A 19,219-nucleotide genomic window follows, 5' to 3' on the forward strand; every position below is an offset into this window, starting at 1 on the left:
CGACTGCACCTTGCACTGCGTAAGACCACAGATCGCCCATCCTTTCGGCACAGTTCACTTACCTGGGGGCATCAAAGCTGTCGTAGGAGCCCACTGTATAGTGCCTGAAGAGTCGCTTGGCTTTGTCGCTGCGGCTCTCTGCAAAGCAAAGCAGAGAGAGGATGGAGATTAGGGTCGAGGTGTGGGGGCGTATGAGATACAGGCAGCGTCTTCTTTTCGAGTTCAGGGCCTCCCGTACTTCCTGCTGGTTCCTTCACCAGCCACTGAGTAGGGAGCACAAGTTCAGTGCAGCTTTTGGTAGCATCCATGTGGGGCCTGCCCAGTCCAGAATGGGAGAAGGTGCCCATGAGAAGTGGGACAGAGGGAAAAGGGAATAAAAAGTAGGGTGGCCATATAGTCCTTTACTTTGAGGCTGTCTGGTCCAATTCTGGTTTAAAGATAAAGAACCATAAGAACTGTTGCCCATCACCAGCAACTGAATAGCAGACTGAACAGGCAGGCACACAGGTCACCTGGCCACAGTCTTCCACGCTATGGTGAGATCTACTTTTTATTTCTCTTTAAATTATAAAAAAAAAATTCTAATTCGCATCTATACGTATCAGTCAGCACATGCGAATTTTATACAAATCTATGCGCTCTTTTGTCCTCTTTTCTGGTGATGCTTTTCCTCTTTTTTGGCAATTCATAAGCGGCCACCCTAAGAAAAAGGGAGCTAATTGCAGATGTTCCAAGTGTCCTATCCTATTTTCTGGTAAATCACTGCATTGTCCTTATTTTTGTTCCTTTGAGATTTTGGGAGATGCCTTTTACATTTGTTGTTAGCAGTTTAGCACACATGTACATTCTGTAAGGCACCATGGACAATAATGGTATGAAATTAATAATGTTGGTGATGATCATAATGCAGCTTTGTATTTAGGCACTCAACTGCATGCAGAAATGCGAGAGGGCTGGTAGTATAGAAACACCCAGCATAGAAACTAGTGGTCTGCCAGAGGAAGGAATAAGGTGGCCAATTAACACATTGCCAAAAAAGAGGACAAAAGAGGATACACTTATGCATAACATTGCATACACACACACACACTTAGAAATAATGAGCATAATTTAAATAGATCTCACTGCAGTGGGGAAGATTGTGGCCAGGTGACTTGTGTGGCAGCCCGCTCAGTTTGCTGTCCAGTGGCTAACTTCTGATGGGCAATTTCAGGGTAGGGATGTCCATTGCTGGGAAATCTGGTCCTTTTAGGGCTCGACAGAGTTTCAAGGCATGCCCAACTTGGTTTGCATTTGCGGGCCGACCTGTGGGTTTTTCCTGAACTCCAGGAACTTCTTGTGTATTTGTGTGTGTAGAGATGTGTGTAAATTATGGCCGAAATTTGCACAAATGGTGGCTGTAATTTCCACAAATTATGCAAATTTGTGCAAAATTCAGCCGTAATTTGCACAAATTAAAAATACGGAAAATCTGCAAACTGGCCTGACTTGCTGCAGGCCGAGTTGGGCTCCACAGTGGAAAACAGACCAAAGTCCGGGGGACCAAACCAATGAAAGCTTGTCATGCTCCACCCCCAAAACAGATTCCTCTGACATCTTTACTTCAAGGCCCCTGGATGCTCTCCTTTCTTAGGGTTCTTGATCTTTAAAATGGACTTGGACCAAACAACCCTTCAAGGAGAAGACTGTCCTCTGATGGCTGACTGGACAGCCCTTCATAGAGGGGATGCTTTCAAATAGAAGGCTGTCCTCTGACAGCCCTTGAAATAGAGGACTGTCCTCTGTAAAGTAGGACCCACGGCCACTCGAGGAGGGAAGACCCCTCCTGTGCACCCAGCGTCGATATACAGTGGGCTACTGCAGGAGGGATGGAGCTCTCCATCCCTTCTCCACCAGTCCCTGGCAGGCTGGTAGAAATTTCTGCAGGCTAGTAATTTTTGTGGATTTACTTACAAGGTAATAATAAGAATAACAATAACAACAGATGTCATTGACGCTTCAGCCCCTTCTGCCACTCTAGAACTCTGAGTAGGGAATTGCCTCTTGTCTGCAGCGCACATCAAGGCACCATCTCGTGCGCAGGCTGCCGTTTCACACGTTGCAGGTGGTGAGGCTCATTTCAAACTGTTATGCGTAATAACATATTGTAGGACTAATTTTGTTTTTTTGGCATCACACCCTTTTTGCTTGTAAATCACATCACCAGTTCCAGACTGTGACTAAGGGTGCTTCCAGACGGAGAGCTCCTAGCGCTCCCAAGCAAAAGGTATCATGCAGCTATTCCATCTTCCCTCCTTAAGGGATTTTCTCTGGTAAGAAAAAAGACCGGAGAAGCAGTGGGAAAACACAGGAGGGTTGCAAAAGGGAAGATGATGACATCTGGAGACAAATCCCTCCCTGCCCCCCCAGTAAAATTCTGTGTTTGAGGCAGGGCAACTGCAGGATAAAAGCTTTGTCTTGAAGCATCCTTAGGTTATCTCTCTCTTGGTTGTTGGCTAAACAGAGAACACCCATGCACACCGCTTCCCCTTGATGCCCTGTATAATGGCCTACCAAGATACAAAATGCTGATGAATGGGTTTTGAGATGTAACTACTCTATAGTGAGCATGGATCCAATGTGAGATTAAAAACAGTATGTTTGACATTCGTATTCTTACATTTAAGAAAAAGGAAACGGTGAGGGTCAGTTTACTAAGCAGTTTGCTAAAACAGCCTGTTTTAGAACTTAGGACAGGGGTGCTTCCAGACGGACAGCTCCTGGCACTACTGATCAAAAGACACTGTCCACCTATTCTGTCTTTCCCTCAATGGATTTTTGGCAGTAAGAAAAAGGATGGAAGAAGCAGGGGGAGTACATGAGAGGGTTATAAGTGGAAGACAACAACGTCTGCACCACACCTTAAAATTCTGTGAATGAGGCAGGCCAATGGTGCAATAAAAGCCTCATCTGGAAGTAACCCAAGACAGGCTATTGCAGAGTATATCAATACAGCAAGCAGAGAAAAGCATTCCAACAATGTGTAACGAGAGCAAGAGAGAGGGAGTGTGTGAAAATGTATGCATCTCAAGTGAGAATAGGAATGTTACAAGTATACAAAAGTGTACCGATCTTCATTTGTGAAATGTTGGAAGGGCATGTGATGAGAAGAAATGGTACATATAACTTCCAGTTGTGGCATCTTGCCTTTGGAATCCCACCCCTGGCCTTACGACAGGTGCCAACCCTGATGGTGTTTCAGCACCATTTGAAGATGTATTTGTTTAACCAAGCATTTGTGGATTTTAATGCCTTAGCGTTGCTAGATTTTCTGTTTTCATGTTAAAATTTCAATTGCAATTGCAATTTTAATTGTTGTTTTTAACGAGTATTGCCCAGCACCTTGGAAGCTGTAATAAAGGGCGGAATAGAAATTCTTTAAATAAATGAATGAATAAATAAACATACTGCAGCAAGGAAGGCCACATACTACAAATGGAATACATTAAGGGTGCAATCCTATGCATGTTTAGACAGACAAAGGTCCTACAACTCTCAGCATTCCCCATGCTGGCTGGGGAATGCTAGGAGCTGTAGGACTTTTCTCTGTCTAAACATGCGTAGGATTGTGCCCTAAGCAACTTAGGGTGCTTCCAGATGAGGCTTTTATAGTGCAATTGCTCTGGCTCATCCATGAAATGTTACAGTGTGTATGTGTGTGTTGTGTGTGTGTATGTTCCAGACACAGAATCTTCCATTTGTAACCCTTGCACGTTTTCCCACCGCTTCTGCAGTTTTTTTTTCCCTTACCAGAAAAAATCCATTAAGGAGGAAAAGATGGAATGGTTGCACAAAGCCTTTTGGTTGTGAGTGCTGGGAGCCGTCCATCTGGAAACATCCTTAAGAGTGCAATCCTATGGCTCCTAGATGGCCTTAGGATGCTACAGTCCTCCTCCGCTGTGCCCACAGACAGAGCTACGATTGCAGAGGAGGAGAACCCATCATGGATCTTTCCACCCCCCGGCTCTGCTGTCAGGAAGGTGGAAAGGGGGCATGCCAGTGGGCAGGGAGAGGACATGAATCCATTGGATCCTCCATTCCAGCCTTCCCCCACCTGGTGCCCTCCAGATGTTTTGGACCTCAACTCCCATCAGCCCCAGTCAGCATGGCCAATGGCCAGGAATTCTAGAAGTTGCAGTTCAAAACATCTGGAGGGCACCAAGTTGGGGACGTCTGCTCCATTCTACTCCCCCTTTCCTTGGCTTTGTATTTTTTCCCCTCCAATAGTCAGTCTGCATTCCATGCCCACTGAGTGTGCTCCGTTGTCCCTGAGCTGTTTCTGGAATGTGGTCCGCTAAAGTCTTTTTGTACTTGTGCAAACCTTGGATGCCCTCACGCCTGCTGCTACCTCCCTCTTGTGCACAGATGGTGGCATTTTGGCTACACAAGGATCCATGCTTGGAGAATGAGTTTGCTGTGTGTGCGTGTGCGTGTGTGCGCACACGCCTGTGGTCAGGAAGTGGTTTGGAACACTGACCTTGTTTCCCTTCCTGTGACTTGTTGGGCACTTCCTCCACGCAGTCCGAGGGGAACCAGCCCACGCGGCCCTTTACCTGCCCTTCCCAGAAGCCGCCTTCCCCAACACTCAGCACTGCAAAGAAGAAGGGCATAATTAGGGGCATGCACAGGCTGTGGACAAACAGTGGGCCAACCATTCACCATCTTAAGGTTTGCCACTGACTCAGAGCCAGTGTGGCGCAAGAGAGACAAGTCTGAATTCCCACCCACAGCACAGACATTCACTGCCCCCGGGCCATTCACAATCCTCAGCCCAGGTTGCATGAGGAATGGCCTGTGTGGAGCAGCGAATGGAATTTAGTTGGTTGTTGTTGTCTTGTTAAAGGCTGTGGCTATTTTGAAGACCTGGCCTGGGCCTGAAATCTCACCTGGTGTGTGTCTCGGATACTCCCAGTGTTTGGGGATCCTGCCGACATGAATGCAAGGTGATGAGCAAATGGAGTTCGGCTGTGATGGACAAGAACTTGGTCTTGTTTGTTTATTTCTCCCTCCCCATCTTTTAAAATGGGCACAGAACCCCACAGCCAGTGGGCCTAATCTGGATTGTGGAGCCATGGGTTCCTCTGGGGTGGGCCTTGACCTCCAGTCCTACCCCCTGGAGTAATCCCCACTGCTTTCTCTGATCTGAGATAAAAGTGGGGATTCCCTTACGTGCTTCTCTCCCTGCCACTGGGAGGGAGAACGACATGCAGGGGAATACCTGCTGTTATCACCAATCTCAGATTGGTGATAACAGTGGGGGATTCAGGCGACAGGGGACTTGGGCCGTGCTGGGAAGAGCAGCCGCTCTTCCTGGCGCAGGCTGAGTTGTTTTGCATGGCGCACAATACCCCAAGGGATACCAGGTGCCACAGCAAGCCAGGGACTTGGGCACTGGGAAGAGCACTTCTTCTTCCCAGTGTTGGCTGAGTCGCTTCATGCAGTGCCCCCATGGGGAAGATGGGCTCTGTGCAAACCCTGGTACTTTCCCAGCACCTGCAGAGTCCCTTTCTCCATACTGAGAGAGTCATGGGGGCTAAGATGAGCAGGGTGATGACATTAGTGGACGTGGCCATGGCCACCTACATCAACTGGCCTGTGGAGGGCCTGGTGGGGGCAATCTGCCCCCCCCAGCCATATACAGTTCTGCACCTCTGTTTTAAAAGCAGCTGCTAACTTGAATGTTGTTCCTGTTCATTCAGACAGTGTAGTGATCCACTACTTTCCCCCTCACATTTTCTGCTTTAAAGCACCAGCTTATAGAGCCAAATGGGCAGCAGTGGGAGGGGGGAAAGGAATGTTTTAAACAGTATGAACTGGAACACTCACGTAGTCCTTGGGACACAGAGAAAGAAATCTTAATACATATTCTAAACAAGTTATTCTGAACTGTGGCGCACAGCCCACCAGTGGCCCGTGGCGCACTTGGACGTGGTTGCTGAAACCACAGCCAAAATAACGGTGGAAATTGCCAAAGGCCTTTTCCAGATCAAGCAAACAGGCCCAATGTTAGCTGGAGGTATCCTGGGGCAGCTGCCAAGGGTCCATCACTGCTGCACCGGAACCCGTTTTCTGGTGATCCAAGTGGCCACCGCTGGAATTGCCCGCAATGCCCTGGAGTGATGCTATGTCGCTCTGGTGTATTGTGGACAACTACTGTGGCAGCCTCTTGGCACTCACTGGAGCAGCACCACTACCACTGCTCCCTCTGGAAGGGCTTGCTTGCACGTCCCACAACTCCAGCTGAAATCAAGAGGAGGAGGAAGAGGAGGGGGGTGTGCACTGACACAGAGGGCCTGCCAAGCTACACCTGCTGAAATCACTGTATTGGATTACACTTTATTGTATGTGCATTATTATTGTGGCATATTATGCTTTGAGCACCACTGGGCAGAAAGGTGGGATATAAATGTAACAAACAAATAATGAAATAAATTGACAGCAGTTGGTTGCCTTAACTGCTAGTTGTGGATCCTTTGTAATCATTTCTCCATTTCTCCATGTTGCATCTTACTATTTAGCAGAGAACACCCCGGTCATATAAGATCATACGACTGTGTTATTTTGAGTGGCCTCATTTTACTGTGTTTCTTGTATTGGTACTAAAGTCATTAATAACAGCATTATAAGTCCCCTTATATAGACTTCATTGTCTGTATCAGGCTTCCCCAACCAGGTACCCTCCAGATGTGTTGGACTACAACTCCTGTCTTCCCCAGCAGGCACACCCATGGGTTGGGCTGGCTGGGGATGATGGTGGTTGTACTTCCAGACATTTGGAAGGTGCCGGGTTGGGAGAGGCTGGTTTATATAATCCTCAATTTAGGGCAGGGGGGGGCCCCCACCTGCAACGCTCAGCCTAATTTCAAAAGCCCTCTGCGAGCAGATCAGATGTCTGGCAAGCGTGATCTCTCCCTTCCCTGGCAATCCATTTGGCAGGGTGGAAGAAGAAGAGAGAGACCGAAAGAGAGAAGGGTGTGGCAGAAAGAGAGAAATACTTTTGACTCTAGCTCTGTCCACCATGGGCTTAGCCCCACCCAGCTCCAACATGTAGACCCTAATACATTATCCAGAGGGAATGTGGCCCTCAGCGGAGAGAAAGGTTCCCTACCCTGGGCATGCTCTTTTTGTGTGGGTGTCTGTTCACAGGCACTCTTTTTTTACCCTCTTGCTTTTCACCCTGCTTGGGACAACTGCATTGAAATGCAGAAGAAATGTTCTAATTTGTAAGCCTTTAATGGGGGAAGGTGCAGTGCAGGAGAAGCCGGTCAAGTCCCCTGCTGCCCACATCCTCTGCTGTTGTCTCCAGATCTGTGATTGGAGATAACAGTGGGGATTCCACCTGGGGGTGGGGCTTGGAGGCCAACTCAGCCCCCTGGAGTATTAGATGAAGGCTTCACGGGCCAGAAGGGGAAACTCCGCAGGCCGATGGTTCCCCATCCCAGCTTTAAAGTGGCCTCCAATGCGATGGCAGTGAGAGAATGTGTTAGACCTCAAAGAAGGAGCAAACGAGAATGGGGGTCCATGGTACAAAACAGTTTAAGAATCACTGCCATAGAACATCACAGCCCCGCTAGACACAATGGGCTGCCCTCGTATTTTCACACCTCTGTCTTTAATATGGGAGGGGCCGTTGCTCAGAGATGCTTGGTATGAAGAAGATCCCAGATTCAATGCTCAGCATCTCCATTTAAACAGCAGGGATTCCTCTGGGGGAGGGGGGATTCCTCCAGTGGATGGGGTTGAAGGAACCCAAGGAGGATCTGCGGGCCAGATGTGGAACCTCTGTGGGCTGAATTAGGCCGCCAGGTGGGATATTCCACATCCCTGATTTACAGGATTAGGTAGCACGTGAAGCTACCTGAAGAGGCTGTGGCTCGGTGGTATAAGGCAGCTGCCTAGGTTTCAGGCGAATATAAGAGATGTCTCTTATTTCATGGTTCAAACATACTGACCTGGCCACTGTTCTGTAGACACAACACATACACACACATACACACATAGAGAAAAACCCTGTACACTCAGATGCACACCAAGACAATCTAGACACCAGCTAGACCGTACACACAAACGCAAGCCCAGCCTCACTGTTACCCTGATTCCACTTATACCAGCCAAACACAAGGTTTTCAAAGCATGAGGCAAGGGGCAGCCTCTGCAGAGAGAACGAGAGCGTGGTCCAAGACCCATCCTGACCTCCACCCACTACAATTTGTGCATATCTTGATTGGTCCTTGTTCCCATGTCCCATTCAGTATAAAGCAGCCTTCCCCAACCTGGTGCCCTCCAGATGTGCGGGGGTTTAAGTCCCAGCATTCCCAGCTGGCATGGCCAATAGCTATGCTGGCTGGGAATGCTGGGAGTTGCAGTCCAACACATCTGATGAGTGCCAGGTTGCGTGCAGAAGGTCCCAGGTTCAATCCCCGGCATCTCCAGGCAGGGCTGGAAAATTCCTAAATTTAAATGTAAAATGTGTGTCTCCCAATCTGTGCTGAGTGAGTTGTGTGTATCCATTTGGTGGGAGACATAAGGAGCAACTCCATGCTTTTCCACGGTCCCTTTTTATTTTACCTCCATGGAACCCTCACTTGCCCCACTTTTTACCTCCATGGAGTTCTCACCCCTTCTGCCCCATCCCGCACTCCAGACAAAGGGAAGGGGCTTCTGACATGTTGGCTCGAAGTGTCCCAGACAAATGAGCTATGGCTAAGCTGTCTTCCATTTTCCATAGATCGCAGATGATCCACTCCCTGGTACCAAAAGGTGGGGGGTGGGGGGAATAATTTTTTAATTTTTTTTTCTTTTTGGGAAGCTGAAACTTGTTACTTTTTTGGGTGGGGGAAGGAAGCTGGCTGCAGCAGAGTTTGAGACCACCCCCCACGCTAAGCCTCTCAGTCCCTCCCAAAGCCCCCAGGCATCCTGGGCTGAGGAAGAATGTCCCTGGGCAGTCCAAAGGTGTGCACAGACATCAACGTACCCTTGATCTTCTCGCCCTTGCTGATGGCGAGCTCACCCTCGGCCTGGGCCTGGTACGGTTTCACAGCCATGAACGTGCGGCCAGGCACAGCCGAATAGAGTTTCCGCTTCACTCCCCGGCTACTCAGTGTGCTGCCTCCAGCGGACTCCTTCTGGTAGCCACTGGAGCTGCCAAGAGAAAGAGGGAAAGTGAGACCAAGACACATTTATTTACTTACGTATTTATTAATTATATTTTTTCAATCCACCCCCAAACAAGCATTCTCTGGGTGGTGTCAGAATTGGATTGTCTTTAGATTAATATGACTTTATTTTGCTAGAGCCTAATCTCTCCACAAATGCAGCTTTAAGGAAAACTCTCAGGCTGCCACTAGGCTCTAAACAACTAATCATCAGTCTCTAAGCCGAGGAGACGAAGCAGAGGGAGAGAAAGTTGCTGGCAGTTTGGGGTATGAACCTCCCAGCCGAGCTAGCTTTGCAGTGAAGCCCCTCCCTTTGGGTGACTCCCTCCTATGTTGGCTTCCAAGAGTGGCTATCTGGGTGGAGCACCTGAGCCCTGCCCCTAACTTTTCCCACTTTGCTTTGTGTTGTGCCCTAGCACTTCTTAAGTCATGCTTCCTCCTCCTCCTCCGCAGAAACCGCGTTCTCACGGTGGGGGTGGGGCTCAGTCTGGGCCATCTGTTGGTCAAGGTCTTGGGAGGACTCTCTTCCAGCATTTTGGCTCACTAGAGAGGGTCCCTCCCCTGGTCTTGGATCTAGCTGCTGCTCTAACTCTGATTCAGAATCGGAGCTGTCGGACATCTGAAGGCGCTTAGACTCATCCCTGACAGGTAGATTACAAACAGTTAAAACAGGGATGGGGAATCTCACACCCACAGGCCAAGTCCAGCTCTCCTAGGTTTCCAGTTTGGCCCTCTGGGGTTTCCTAGAAGGCCACATGCCCCCTTTTTCTGGCCACACCCCATTTCCTGGCCACACCCCCTTCCCTGAATCCACCTGTCATATGGTGGTTTCCTGGCTTTGGGGCAGATTTTCCTCCCATTCTGAAAGGCTGAAATGCCTCTACGGAGGTTTAGTTACCGGCAGTAAGAACTTTAAGCTACAGCATGCTGGTATTTTGGGAGCCTCCACCTTTTTCCTTTGGCCATGACTATTTTGACTTTGGCCCCATCCACCACTGGAAAATGGGCCCCCAAGAGCTTCTCTGAAATTGAATTCAGCCCTCAGGCTGAAAGAGGTTCAACACGCCTGAGTTAAAATAATATAATACAATACAAATAGTTAAAAGAATAAGAGACAACACAAATGACAAACAGCACAGGGAGAGATAAATATATGAGCAACCATAAAAATCAAGAAGTAAGGCAAATATGATGGATGAGTACTGAATCTGTGCCGCCTCCTTCTCTCTCCTCCTCTCCTCCACTCTAACCCAATACATCCCACTTTCTATTGGAAAGAACCCAGAAAGCTTGGTTTTTAGAAGATACTGTATGATTCCTAGTAGTTCTGTAGGGCCAAACTACAAGGTAAATGTATGTTTTAATTTCCATCTTTTTTCTTATTCCTTCCTTTCAAGTAACAGTTGCAGGGCAGGGGTGGAGGAGGTTCTGATCAGGATTGGGACCACAGCATGCAGAGAAGGAGGGGATTAAGCTTTTGCCCTGCACTACCCCCACCCCCCTGTTCTCCTGCTATTTGGCCTAGATGGGAAACTGCTGCTCCTGGGGTAAATATCAACTTGGGGGTGGGGAGGGAAGGGTTGATTTTCATCAGGAATGTGGTGAAATTTGCTTTCCCAGCACGACAACAGTCCTGATCCTGATCACTTCCACCATTTTTTAAAAGATGTAAATGAAAACATACATTTAGGGTGTGATCCTATGCATGTTTAGACAGTAAAAAGTCTTACAACTTCCACCTGAACAACAAAACATGCATTAGATTGCACCCTAAGTCCTGGGTCTATAATTATCTAGCTGCACCATTGCACACCTGTGCCCTTAGAGAGGAAAGGTAGGCCTGCTGGCTGGGGAACGCTGGGAGTTGTAGGGCTTTTGTCTGTCTAACATGCATAGGATTGTACCCTTAATGTAATACCAGTGGAACTTGCAGCAAAATGGGTCAGTGCAGAGTGTGCCTATTCAGAATTGCAGCCTGCAAACAATGCCCTCTTCCAATACTCCATTTTATTCTCCCCTCCCTACCAGTTTTCCGTTCTACGCCCACCTGCTGCCCCAACAGTCGAACAGTGTTCTGTGTGCACTGAGCATGCTCACGCTTCATAGCACTATTTGTGGAGGAAGTCTCCGCTTAGGGTTTTTTCCTCCTTAAAGATATTCTCTCTGTCTGCAAAACTTGGGGTTTCCTGAAGCCCGCTGAAACCTCCCTTTTGTGCGTAGACAATGCTGTTTTGGCTGCATGAGGATCCACGCTCGGAGAATGAGTTTGCTACTAGTATATTTAGGGGGCAATCCTATGCATGTTTAGACAGAAAAAAATCCTACAACTGCCAGCATTTCCCAGCTAGCAGACCCTTAATAAGTAGTTTAGACCTTGTGGTTCCCTGCTGCCCTGGGCTAAGAATCCAGCACCCTGGATCCCCTGTGGATACTTAAAATAAAACAAAAAATGAGAGTTCAGGATCTCCCATATCACATCCTTTTCAGCCCTATGGCCTTTCCAAGAGAACACAGAAATCCTGGCTCCAACTCTCATTCCATCTCCAGAGAGTCTAAGGCTCTGATACGTTTGTATCTAACCCACTAGATCCCTGCCCCCTCCAAAGGAATGTAGGAACCAGGCCTTTATCCCAGGGCTGCCGTCAGGGAAGGAGTCGGGGCAGAGGTCCAGGGCCCCACTCAGCAGAAGGAAAGGGAGGGGCCCCAGATGCATACTAAGAAGTGGGCAGAACCTTCAGATGCAGCTTTCTAGGACTCTCTTGGGAGGAGGCTTCTATAGGAGGAACCAGAGAGCCCATTCCTAGAGTTTCTTTTTTTCACAGCAGCAGATGCTGGGGGTTTTGGGGGGCACTAGGCAGGGCCTGGGGGGCCACCTGCAGCCCATGAGCGGCATGTTTTGCACCCATAATCCAGTGGAGGCTGGTGGCTCCGATTTTGGTGGGGCTGTGAGTCTATTCTGGGTTTCAGTCAGAACCAACCTGACCTCTAAAGGAGCTATCCAAGGTGCTGAACCTGTTTTGGGGATAGGTTTCAGAACCCTGGATCTCTCCTTTAGAGTTCTGGCTTGTTCTGACTGAAACCCAGAATGGATTCACAGCTCCACCAAAATCAGAGGCAGCAGCCTTCACTGCCCTAATCTAAAAAGCCCTCCTGCCCTAAGACCATTAAGTCCAGAGTCTAAAAAACCAGTGTGGTGTAGCGCTGAGAATGTTGGACTGGGAGCTGGGAGATCCGGGTTCTAGTTCCCACTCGGCCATGGAAGCTCACTGGGTGACTATGGGCCAGTCACAGACTCTCAGCCCATCCTACCTCACAGGGTTGTTGTTGTGAGGATAAAATGGAGAGGAGGGGGATAATGTAAGCTGCCTTGGGTTCCTTGCAAGAGGAAAGGAGAGATATAAATGCAATAAATAAATAATAATAAATAAAATAATAAATAAAAATTACCTAGCTGCACCACAGCTTCAACCCCCCCCCACTCTAGAGCACCAGCCAGATCGCCTCCAACATGAAGCCTGAAACTGACCTGGGTCGACCGCGCTGTTTTTTTGCCTCATCTGTGTGGCGCCCGCGTGATGGGGAGCGGCTGCGAGCACCACGGGGACTGCTGGAACTGCGCAGGGTGCCTGTGGTGATTTTCTGGCCCTGCACAGCCACAGTGGCCGACGGGGTGGATGGGGGGGCATAAAGCATCCAGTCGGGGAGGTTCATGCTGGTGTCACTGTTGGCTCGCAGCAAGGTATGTGGCACTGTCAAGCTCTGGGATCCGTCCCGGCGTCGGCTGGCATATTGTGGGGTCTCTTGGAAAGGGACTGCAAAGGATGGCGATGTCAAAGAAAAGATCAAAAGGAAAACTGGGGAGGAGAACTGACAATGGGGACAAGCAGCGGGGAGATGGGATAAAATGGGTCTGTGGGAAGGAAGAATTGGCTACAGATCATGGGAAGCAGCAGGATTTTTGCCATGCCACTGAAAGCCATCATCATCATCATTATTCATCATCATCATCACCACCACCATTTTATTAGTAATACTTGTATATTGCTTAATATAGTAAAGTTGTCAGGAGCACCCTAGCTGCCTCTTACAGTCACCTCCAATAGCCAACTCAAGACACAAACGAAAAGGATTCTTTTCAAGGCTTTATTCCTTTTACAACTTAATGACTCTTTCAGATGCTAATCACCAGCAACTAAGCAAGGAACAGCCCTGGGGAAAGATAGTAGACAAGCCTAAGCTCCAGGTAAGGCAGTTGGTCCCTGTTTGAAGGAGAATCATGGGAAGACCCTGAACTTATGGGCTAGGGAGAGATCCTCCCTCTTTCCTTTGGGTCTTTGGGACGCAACCGTTGCTTGCACGCCAAACGAGCGCTACGCCTCCTTTCTGCGCCCTCCATCTGTCGTCGCTCCCTGCGTCGGCGTCGAGCGTCCAGCAAGCCCCCCTCCAGCGCTGTCTCGCTGTCAGGGTCACTATCTATCCCAGGAATGCTGGCAGGAGGAATCTCTGCCAGCTGCTGTGCTTGTGAGAGATGAGTGAGCTCCTCTCCCATGGATTGCTGTTCCTCCTCAGAATCAGAACTGCTCTGGGGTCCTGTTGGCTGAGTTTCCACCCTGACAAAAGTCTCTCAGCACTTTACATACAAAAAAATAAAAACCACAGCTAAAATACATATATAATACAACACTGAAACATTTCAACTTTCAAGAACAAATGTAAGATCAAAAGAAACAATAAAAAGAGAGAATAAAATGAGGCAGCATCATGATAATTAGCAGCCAGAGTGTGAGCAAGGTTATGTGCAGAACTATGTGTATGCTGCAAATTCATGGGAGGCTAGCACAGGTAAAGTGCAGGTAAAACAGTATTCGACACACCTGTTCACTTGCTGAGAATCTCAGCTTTTATTTAAAAAGAAGCAGCAGCAAGTTCCTAGGCCATATGGTTGTGACAATATGCTTGGAAATGTGTGGGAAATGCCTGTTGGAATCTTAGAAGTTGGGAGCAGGGTATTAAAAAGATTTCTGGTAGTTGGGAATGGGACCTCAGTGTCCTGCACAGATCCTTGCTCTTCCCCTTAACTGGCAAATCAGAATATATGACGCAAAATAAGAGAAATGATGCGTGGTTGTTCAGTTTGCATGTCTATCTTCTTCTGATTCCTTCTGGCCCTAGGTTTCAAGAAGGGAGGCAAGATGGAGACACGAAAGGAAAGTGTGTGTGTGTGTGTCTAGTTAATGTAATGAGATAGCAATGTGCAAAGGCAGAGGTACATGAAGGTGGGGGATGCTGTATTAATTGCAAGGGTGACAGATGGGGTGGGTAGAAAGGAACAGAAGCCAGTAAAAAGGAAATGAGGTAAATGGAAAGAGCAGGGTTGGCTCCAGACTTAAGGGGGTCTTTGCCAAACTGTTGTGTGTGGGCCCTCTCCTACAGTGGTGGTGGGCTTACCTGGAGGCAATGGCAATGAGTTGCCTTTTAAACTTTCTCACAATGCTTCAGAGAACCGAACGTAGTGTTGCTCCAGGGCAATGTGGGAAACTAAAATGGCAGCCCCAATGACCTACTGCATTGGGTGCTTTGGAGCATTGTGGGAAATTTAAAATGGCAGCTTCCAGCCACCCACTGCCAGGGTCCCATGGCAGGCACCTGTGTTGGTGAGCGCTGCCATGGTGCTGGGATCCTAGCTGCAGCCCAAGGGTGCTGATGCTGACCCTGGAACAGAGCGGGAAGGAAATGTTTGGGGGGAAACTAGGTGAGGGAAGACAGTGACAGCATGAAGAAAAACGTGATAGCAACAGCCCTGTAGAAATAAGAGCTTGGTCCTGTAAGGGGGATGAAAGACAGACTGTCTGTCAGGGCTTCCAAAACATGTCCAATTCCTACAAGCCAGCACAAATTTTAAAGGAGCCCAAATCACATTTTTAAAGCTCAAGCAATCCGGAAGCCTGAATAAATACGTGAAATTCCTAGTTGCCAATATCACACTTCTAGTCACCTGGGATTTTCCCAGCATCGATCTCTGTGGCGACAACAAGGTGGCACAAAACAGGGGCAGTGCATGCCCCATCCTACTATAGGCCTAAGGACCCTATAAGTTTCCATTTGCACTTGGAATGTATCCTTTGCGAAAATTGCTAACGTGAAAGAGAACAATTTACATATCAAACATATATTCCAGCCAAGTTTTTCTAGTCTCTTCATGGATGCTGCAAATGGAAACACCAAAGTAAGAATCACTTGTTGGGGTATGTGTGTGTGGAGGCTTTAAGCTGGTTTTAAACCAGTTCAGTTCTCATGGTCTCTCCCCACCACAAAGAATTCTGGGAATTATAGTTTTGTTTGAGTTCTCAAATGTCTCTTCACAATTCCTAGCCTCCTTAGAGAACTACAATTTTGAGGTTTCTTGTCTGTGGATGTGTGTGTTGGGGGGAGTAAAGCCTTGGCAAATTAAGGAAATCCTATACCCACTTTCCTGGCAGCTCTGTTGAACTCAATGGGTAGTATCCAATGTTAGTCCTATGTAGAGTAGGCCCACTGACATGAATGGGGCTTAAGTTAGTCACAATTAAGTTAAGTCTCATTCATTTCAATGGATTTTGACCCAGTGGGACTTACCTCTCAGCAGACATCTACAGGATCGCACTGTAAATCAGTTTACCTTTGTAGTGTAAATGCGTTAACCCCCTTCCCCCCAGTCAAACTCACCCACATCTGAGTCCCGGTGGCTCTTGATCAGCTCCCCCAGTTCGAAGTTTCCTGCAATAACCGCCACCTAACATGGAAAGAATATGTTAGGCATGGAGAATTGCTGGATCTAATCTAGCCCTTTTCTCTTTCACTTTCTGCCACCCCCTTTTTCCCCTCTCCCTCTTCCTTCCCGCCCTGCAGGCTGCCAGACAAGGGACAGACTGCTCTTGCCAGAGGTCTGAACTGATCGCATGCAGTGGGCTTTGAGCATTAGGCTGAGGGTTGCACGAGGCCACAGGGCCGCAGGTTGCCCGCCCCCGCTATCAAGCAACATCCAGTTCAAGCAGGGCAGAGCTACTTGTAGACTCCTGTTTGCCTCCCAAACAGCCTGTTTGGGAGGCAAACAAACTCCCAAACAGCCTGTTTCGCTACAGTATTTTGCTAGCCCAGCATTGAACTGATGCTACAGGGGAAACGAGCAGCACTGACGGCTTTTGAGATTTGTTCCAAGAAGGGGACAGGGACCCTGTCTGCCGTGCCATGTGGAAGATGACACACGAAGGCTGCAGAGCTGGTGACAAGGTCTGGGAGCTTAGTGCCAGATGGCATATTTTATAAGATCTGGCCACTGATGCAAAAGAAATGTACCCATTGCCTTGAGAGAAATGCCAAAGAATGCATGGCAACGTAAGAACAGAAGAAGAGCCATGCTGGATCAGACCAAGGGTCTATCTAGTCCAGCACTCTGTTCACACAGTGGACTCCACAAGCAGGACACAAGTGCAACAGCATCCTCCCACCCATGTTCCCCAGCAATGGTGTACACAAGCATACTGCCTGTGATACTGGAGGTAGTATACAGCCATCAGGACTACTAGCCATTGATAGCCTTGTCCTCCAGGAATTTGTCGAACCCTCTTTTAAGCTATCCAAATTGATGGTCATGTCTCCCTATCCACATTCTGAACACTGTGCATAATTTTGTACACATCTATCATGTCTCCCCTTACCCTTTTTTCCAAGCTAAACAATCCCACCTCCCCTAATAGGGGAGATGCTCCAGCCCCTTGATCAGTTTAGTTGCCCTTTTCTGCACTTTTCCTGGATTACAATGTCTTTTTTTTTTTAAGGTGTGGTGACCAGAACTGCATAATACTTGCAAAATGACCAAATATCTGCAAAATGAGACACAGGAACCAGGAAACTGTTATTCGTTTGCATAATACGTTAACCGAAATGCACAAGCACCCACATTAACATGCTCTAGGGCTGAGACATGGCACTGAAAACAGGTGCAGGGATTCAAACCTCTGATGTCATGGCTCAAATTTTAGCCCCACTCTCACTCTCTCTTGGATCCAGCTTACCACACACCTGGAAGGCAGTCTGACCATGGTTGTTCTTGATCTCTTTGTTAGCTCCCCGATATAGCAGGATGCGAGCACAGCTCTCCTGAGGGGCAGGGTAGGGATGGGAGAGAGAGAGAGAGAGACAAGGAACTAATAAGGTACAACTTCCAACTGTGGTCCTCTCAATGGACAAGGGCACGCATCCAGAGATCTGCATAGAAGGGATCGTGCCAAAAATGTATTTACATCTGTTAAGTCCCAAAGTGGTTAAATGTGATTCCTTTTTTTATTTCATTCATCCTCACACACTACCACTATGCTGTAGCTAGAACATGCTATTCTTTCCATTATGCAGATAGGGGATCTGAGACTGCCAGGCAACTGAATCGCAAAAGGGTTCTCAGTGAATCTATGGACAGCCTGGGATTTGAATACAGATCTCCCAGGCCAAAATCACCACTCTAATCTCTGGGTCATGTGAATGCCAACTTTTCATTAAAAAGTTTGATTTCTAAAACTCATGGTTGCCCAGAGAAGATTCTGGGTAGAGGGTTCCCATGATCTCAGGAGGTAGAGTTTGCCCTCAAGGAGTTTCTGTCTCTCTCCTACAACGAAACTCCACCAACTTTGTCATGAAAGGGATTTTTGCAGGTACAGGAAGCTGCATTTTGTTTCACTATCAAGCAACACAACTAACTGAATAAGGAACAAGTATAGAACTTGAAAACATGTGTTTGGTTGTTCGTTTGTTTTTCGGTATTTTAAGTTTATAGACCCCATGATTAGAGAGAATAGCTTGAAAATGTGAAAACCTGAAGATGCAGAAGCGCATCTACATTGGGAATTCCAGTATTCAGGGGAAAACATTTTCTTAACATAGAGCCCCATGCCTGTTTTTCTGCCCCTGCGCACTAAGGGCTAAACACAGCCACTCTCAGCTCAGCATTTCAACATCACATAGATTTAGAGTGAAGACAGACATAATTTCAAAAAACACAAAAAAGAGAGTTCACAACATTTTCTCAAGCTGCAGTACAAGCCTGGCTTCTTCCCAACTTTGCAACTGAAATGATATGACATGAATACCACCAAATCAAACCCTGGCTCAGCTATCAGACTTGCTCTTCCCCACCGCCATGCTTCTGGTGGGTTTTCATTTTTATTTTTAAAAGCACTGCATGAACATTCATACATTTATTCATCTCATTAAGAATAATCTATAAGTGCCAAACTGCTTTGGCAACGGGTAATGTCACAGGTGGCATCCAATCAGCATTGTGCATAGCCGCCTTCTGCTTCAAATGTGCAGAACCAGTTAGCTCCAGGTTTGGGGGCTCCCTGAATAGCCCCACCTCCTTCTTATTGAAGTTGTTGGTGTTCACTTGTCTGCCCTGTCGCTCTGTGTCCAAACCAGATCTTGCTGCTCCAATCACTGTTCACTCCCTTGGAGAAGGCAGGTGAATAGGCAGCAACAGCAAGGAGGAAGAACAGGGTGCTTGGGGTTGGCAGTGGGCACACAGTGGGTCCTTGACAGATGCCCCCCAAATGCTGACCTCTGATGCCAGCCGTATGTAGAACTATGTTTTTCCCCCAAGTTCAAACCCGGAGAGGAAAAGGTACACTTGGTCTGAATACAATGATGGAACATCCAGACCGGTTTGACTATTCGTGTGTGCTTTCACTCTTACCTACTGTGACGGGGCATGTGTAGGGGGATGTCTTTCCCTACTGGTGGCCTCCCCTTTCTGTGCAAGTTCCCCCCCCCCCACAAAGAATTACAACGGCCTGACACCAGTCAGGCTGAACCTAGGCTGCTTGTCTATAGGGTGGCACTAATTTCTAAGCCTTCCGCTACAGTCCAGCTCTAGAAAAGATTAAAAAGAAAGCAGCTTTAAATTTACTATCCAAAAGCTGAGAGGATGCAGCAGGGGCGGGCAACATGCAACCTGCAGGGCTCATGAGGCCCCCCACCAACCCCACTGCCATCAG

The 19,219-nt window shown here is 47.9% G+C and overlaps 1 protein-coding gene across 1 annotated transcript in view; it reads right to left on the minus strand.

Annotated features, from left to right (window-relative positions):
• LOC146341233 (SH3 and multiple ankyrin repeat domains protein 1-like) overlaps nucleotides 1-19,219 on the minus strand; it is a 75,257-nt gene that overhangs the window by 2,004 nt on the left and 54,034 nt on the right. The window contains exons 9-14 of the mRNA XM_084807328.1: nucleotides 17,256-17,333; nucleotides 15,900-15,966; nucleotides 12,721-13,006; nucleotides 9,014-9,180; nucleotides 4,517-4,630; nucleotides 63-138 (exon numbers count right to left, since the gene is read on the minus strand). Coding sequence (XP_084663454.1) covers nucleotides 63-138; nucleotides 4,517-4,630; nucleotides 9,014-9,180; nucleotides 12,721-13,006; nucleotides 15,900-15,966; nucleotides 17,256-17,333 — 788 coding nt within the window. The remainder of the gene's footprint in view (nucleotides 1-62; nucleotides 139-4,516; nucleotides 4,631-9,013; nucleotides 9,181-12,720; nucleotides 13,007-15,899; nucleotides 15,967-17,255; nucleotides 17,334-19,219) is intronic.

This window comes from Heloderma suspectum, chromosome 6 (assembly GCF_057233095.1).
Source record: "Heloderma suspectum isolate Gila_16-S chromosome 6, 16-S_ref, whole genome shotgun sequence".
NCBI lineage: Eukaryota > Metazoa > Chordata > Lepidosauria > Squamata > Helodermatidae > Heloderma > Heloderma suspectum.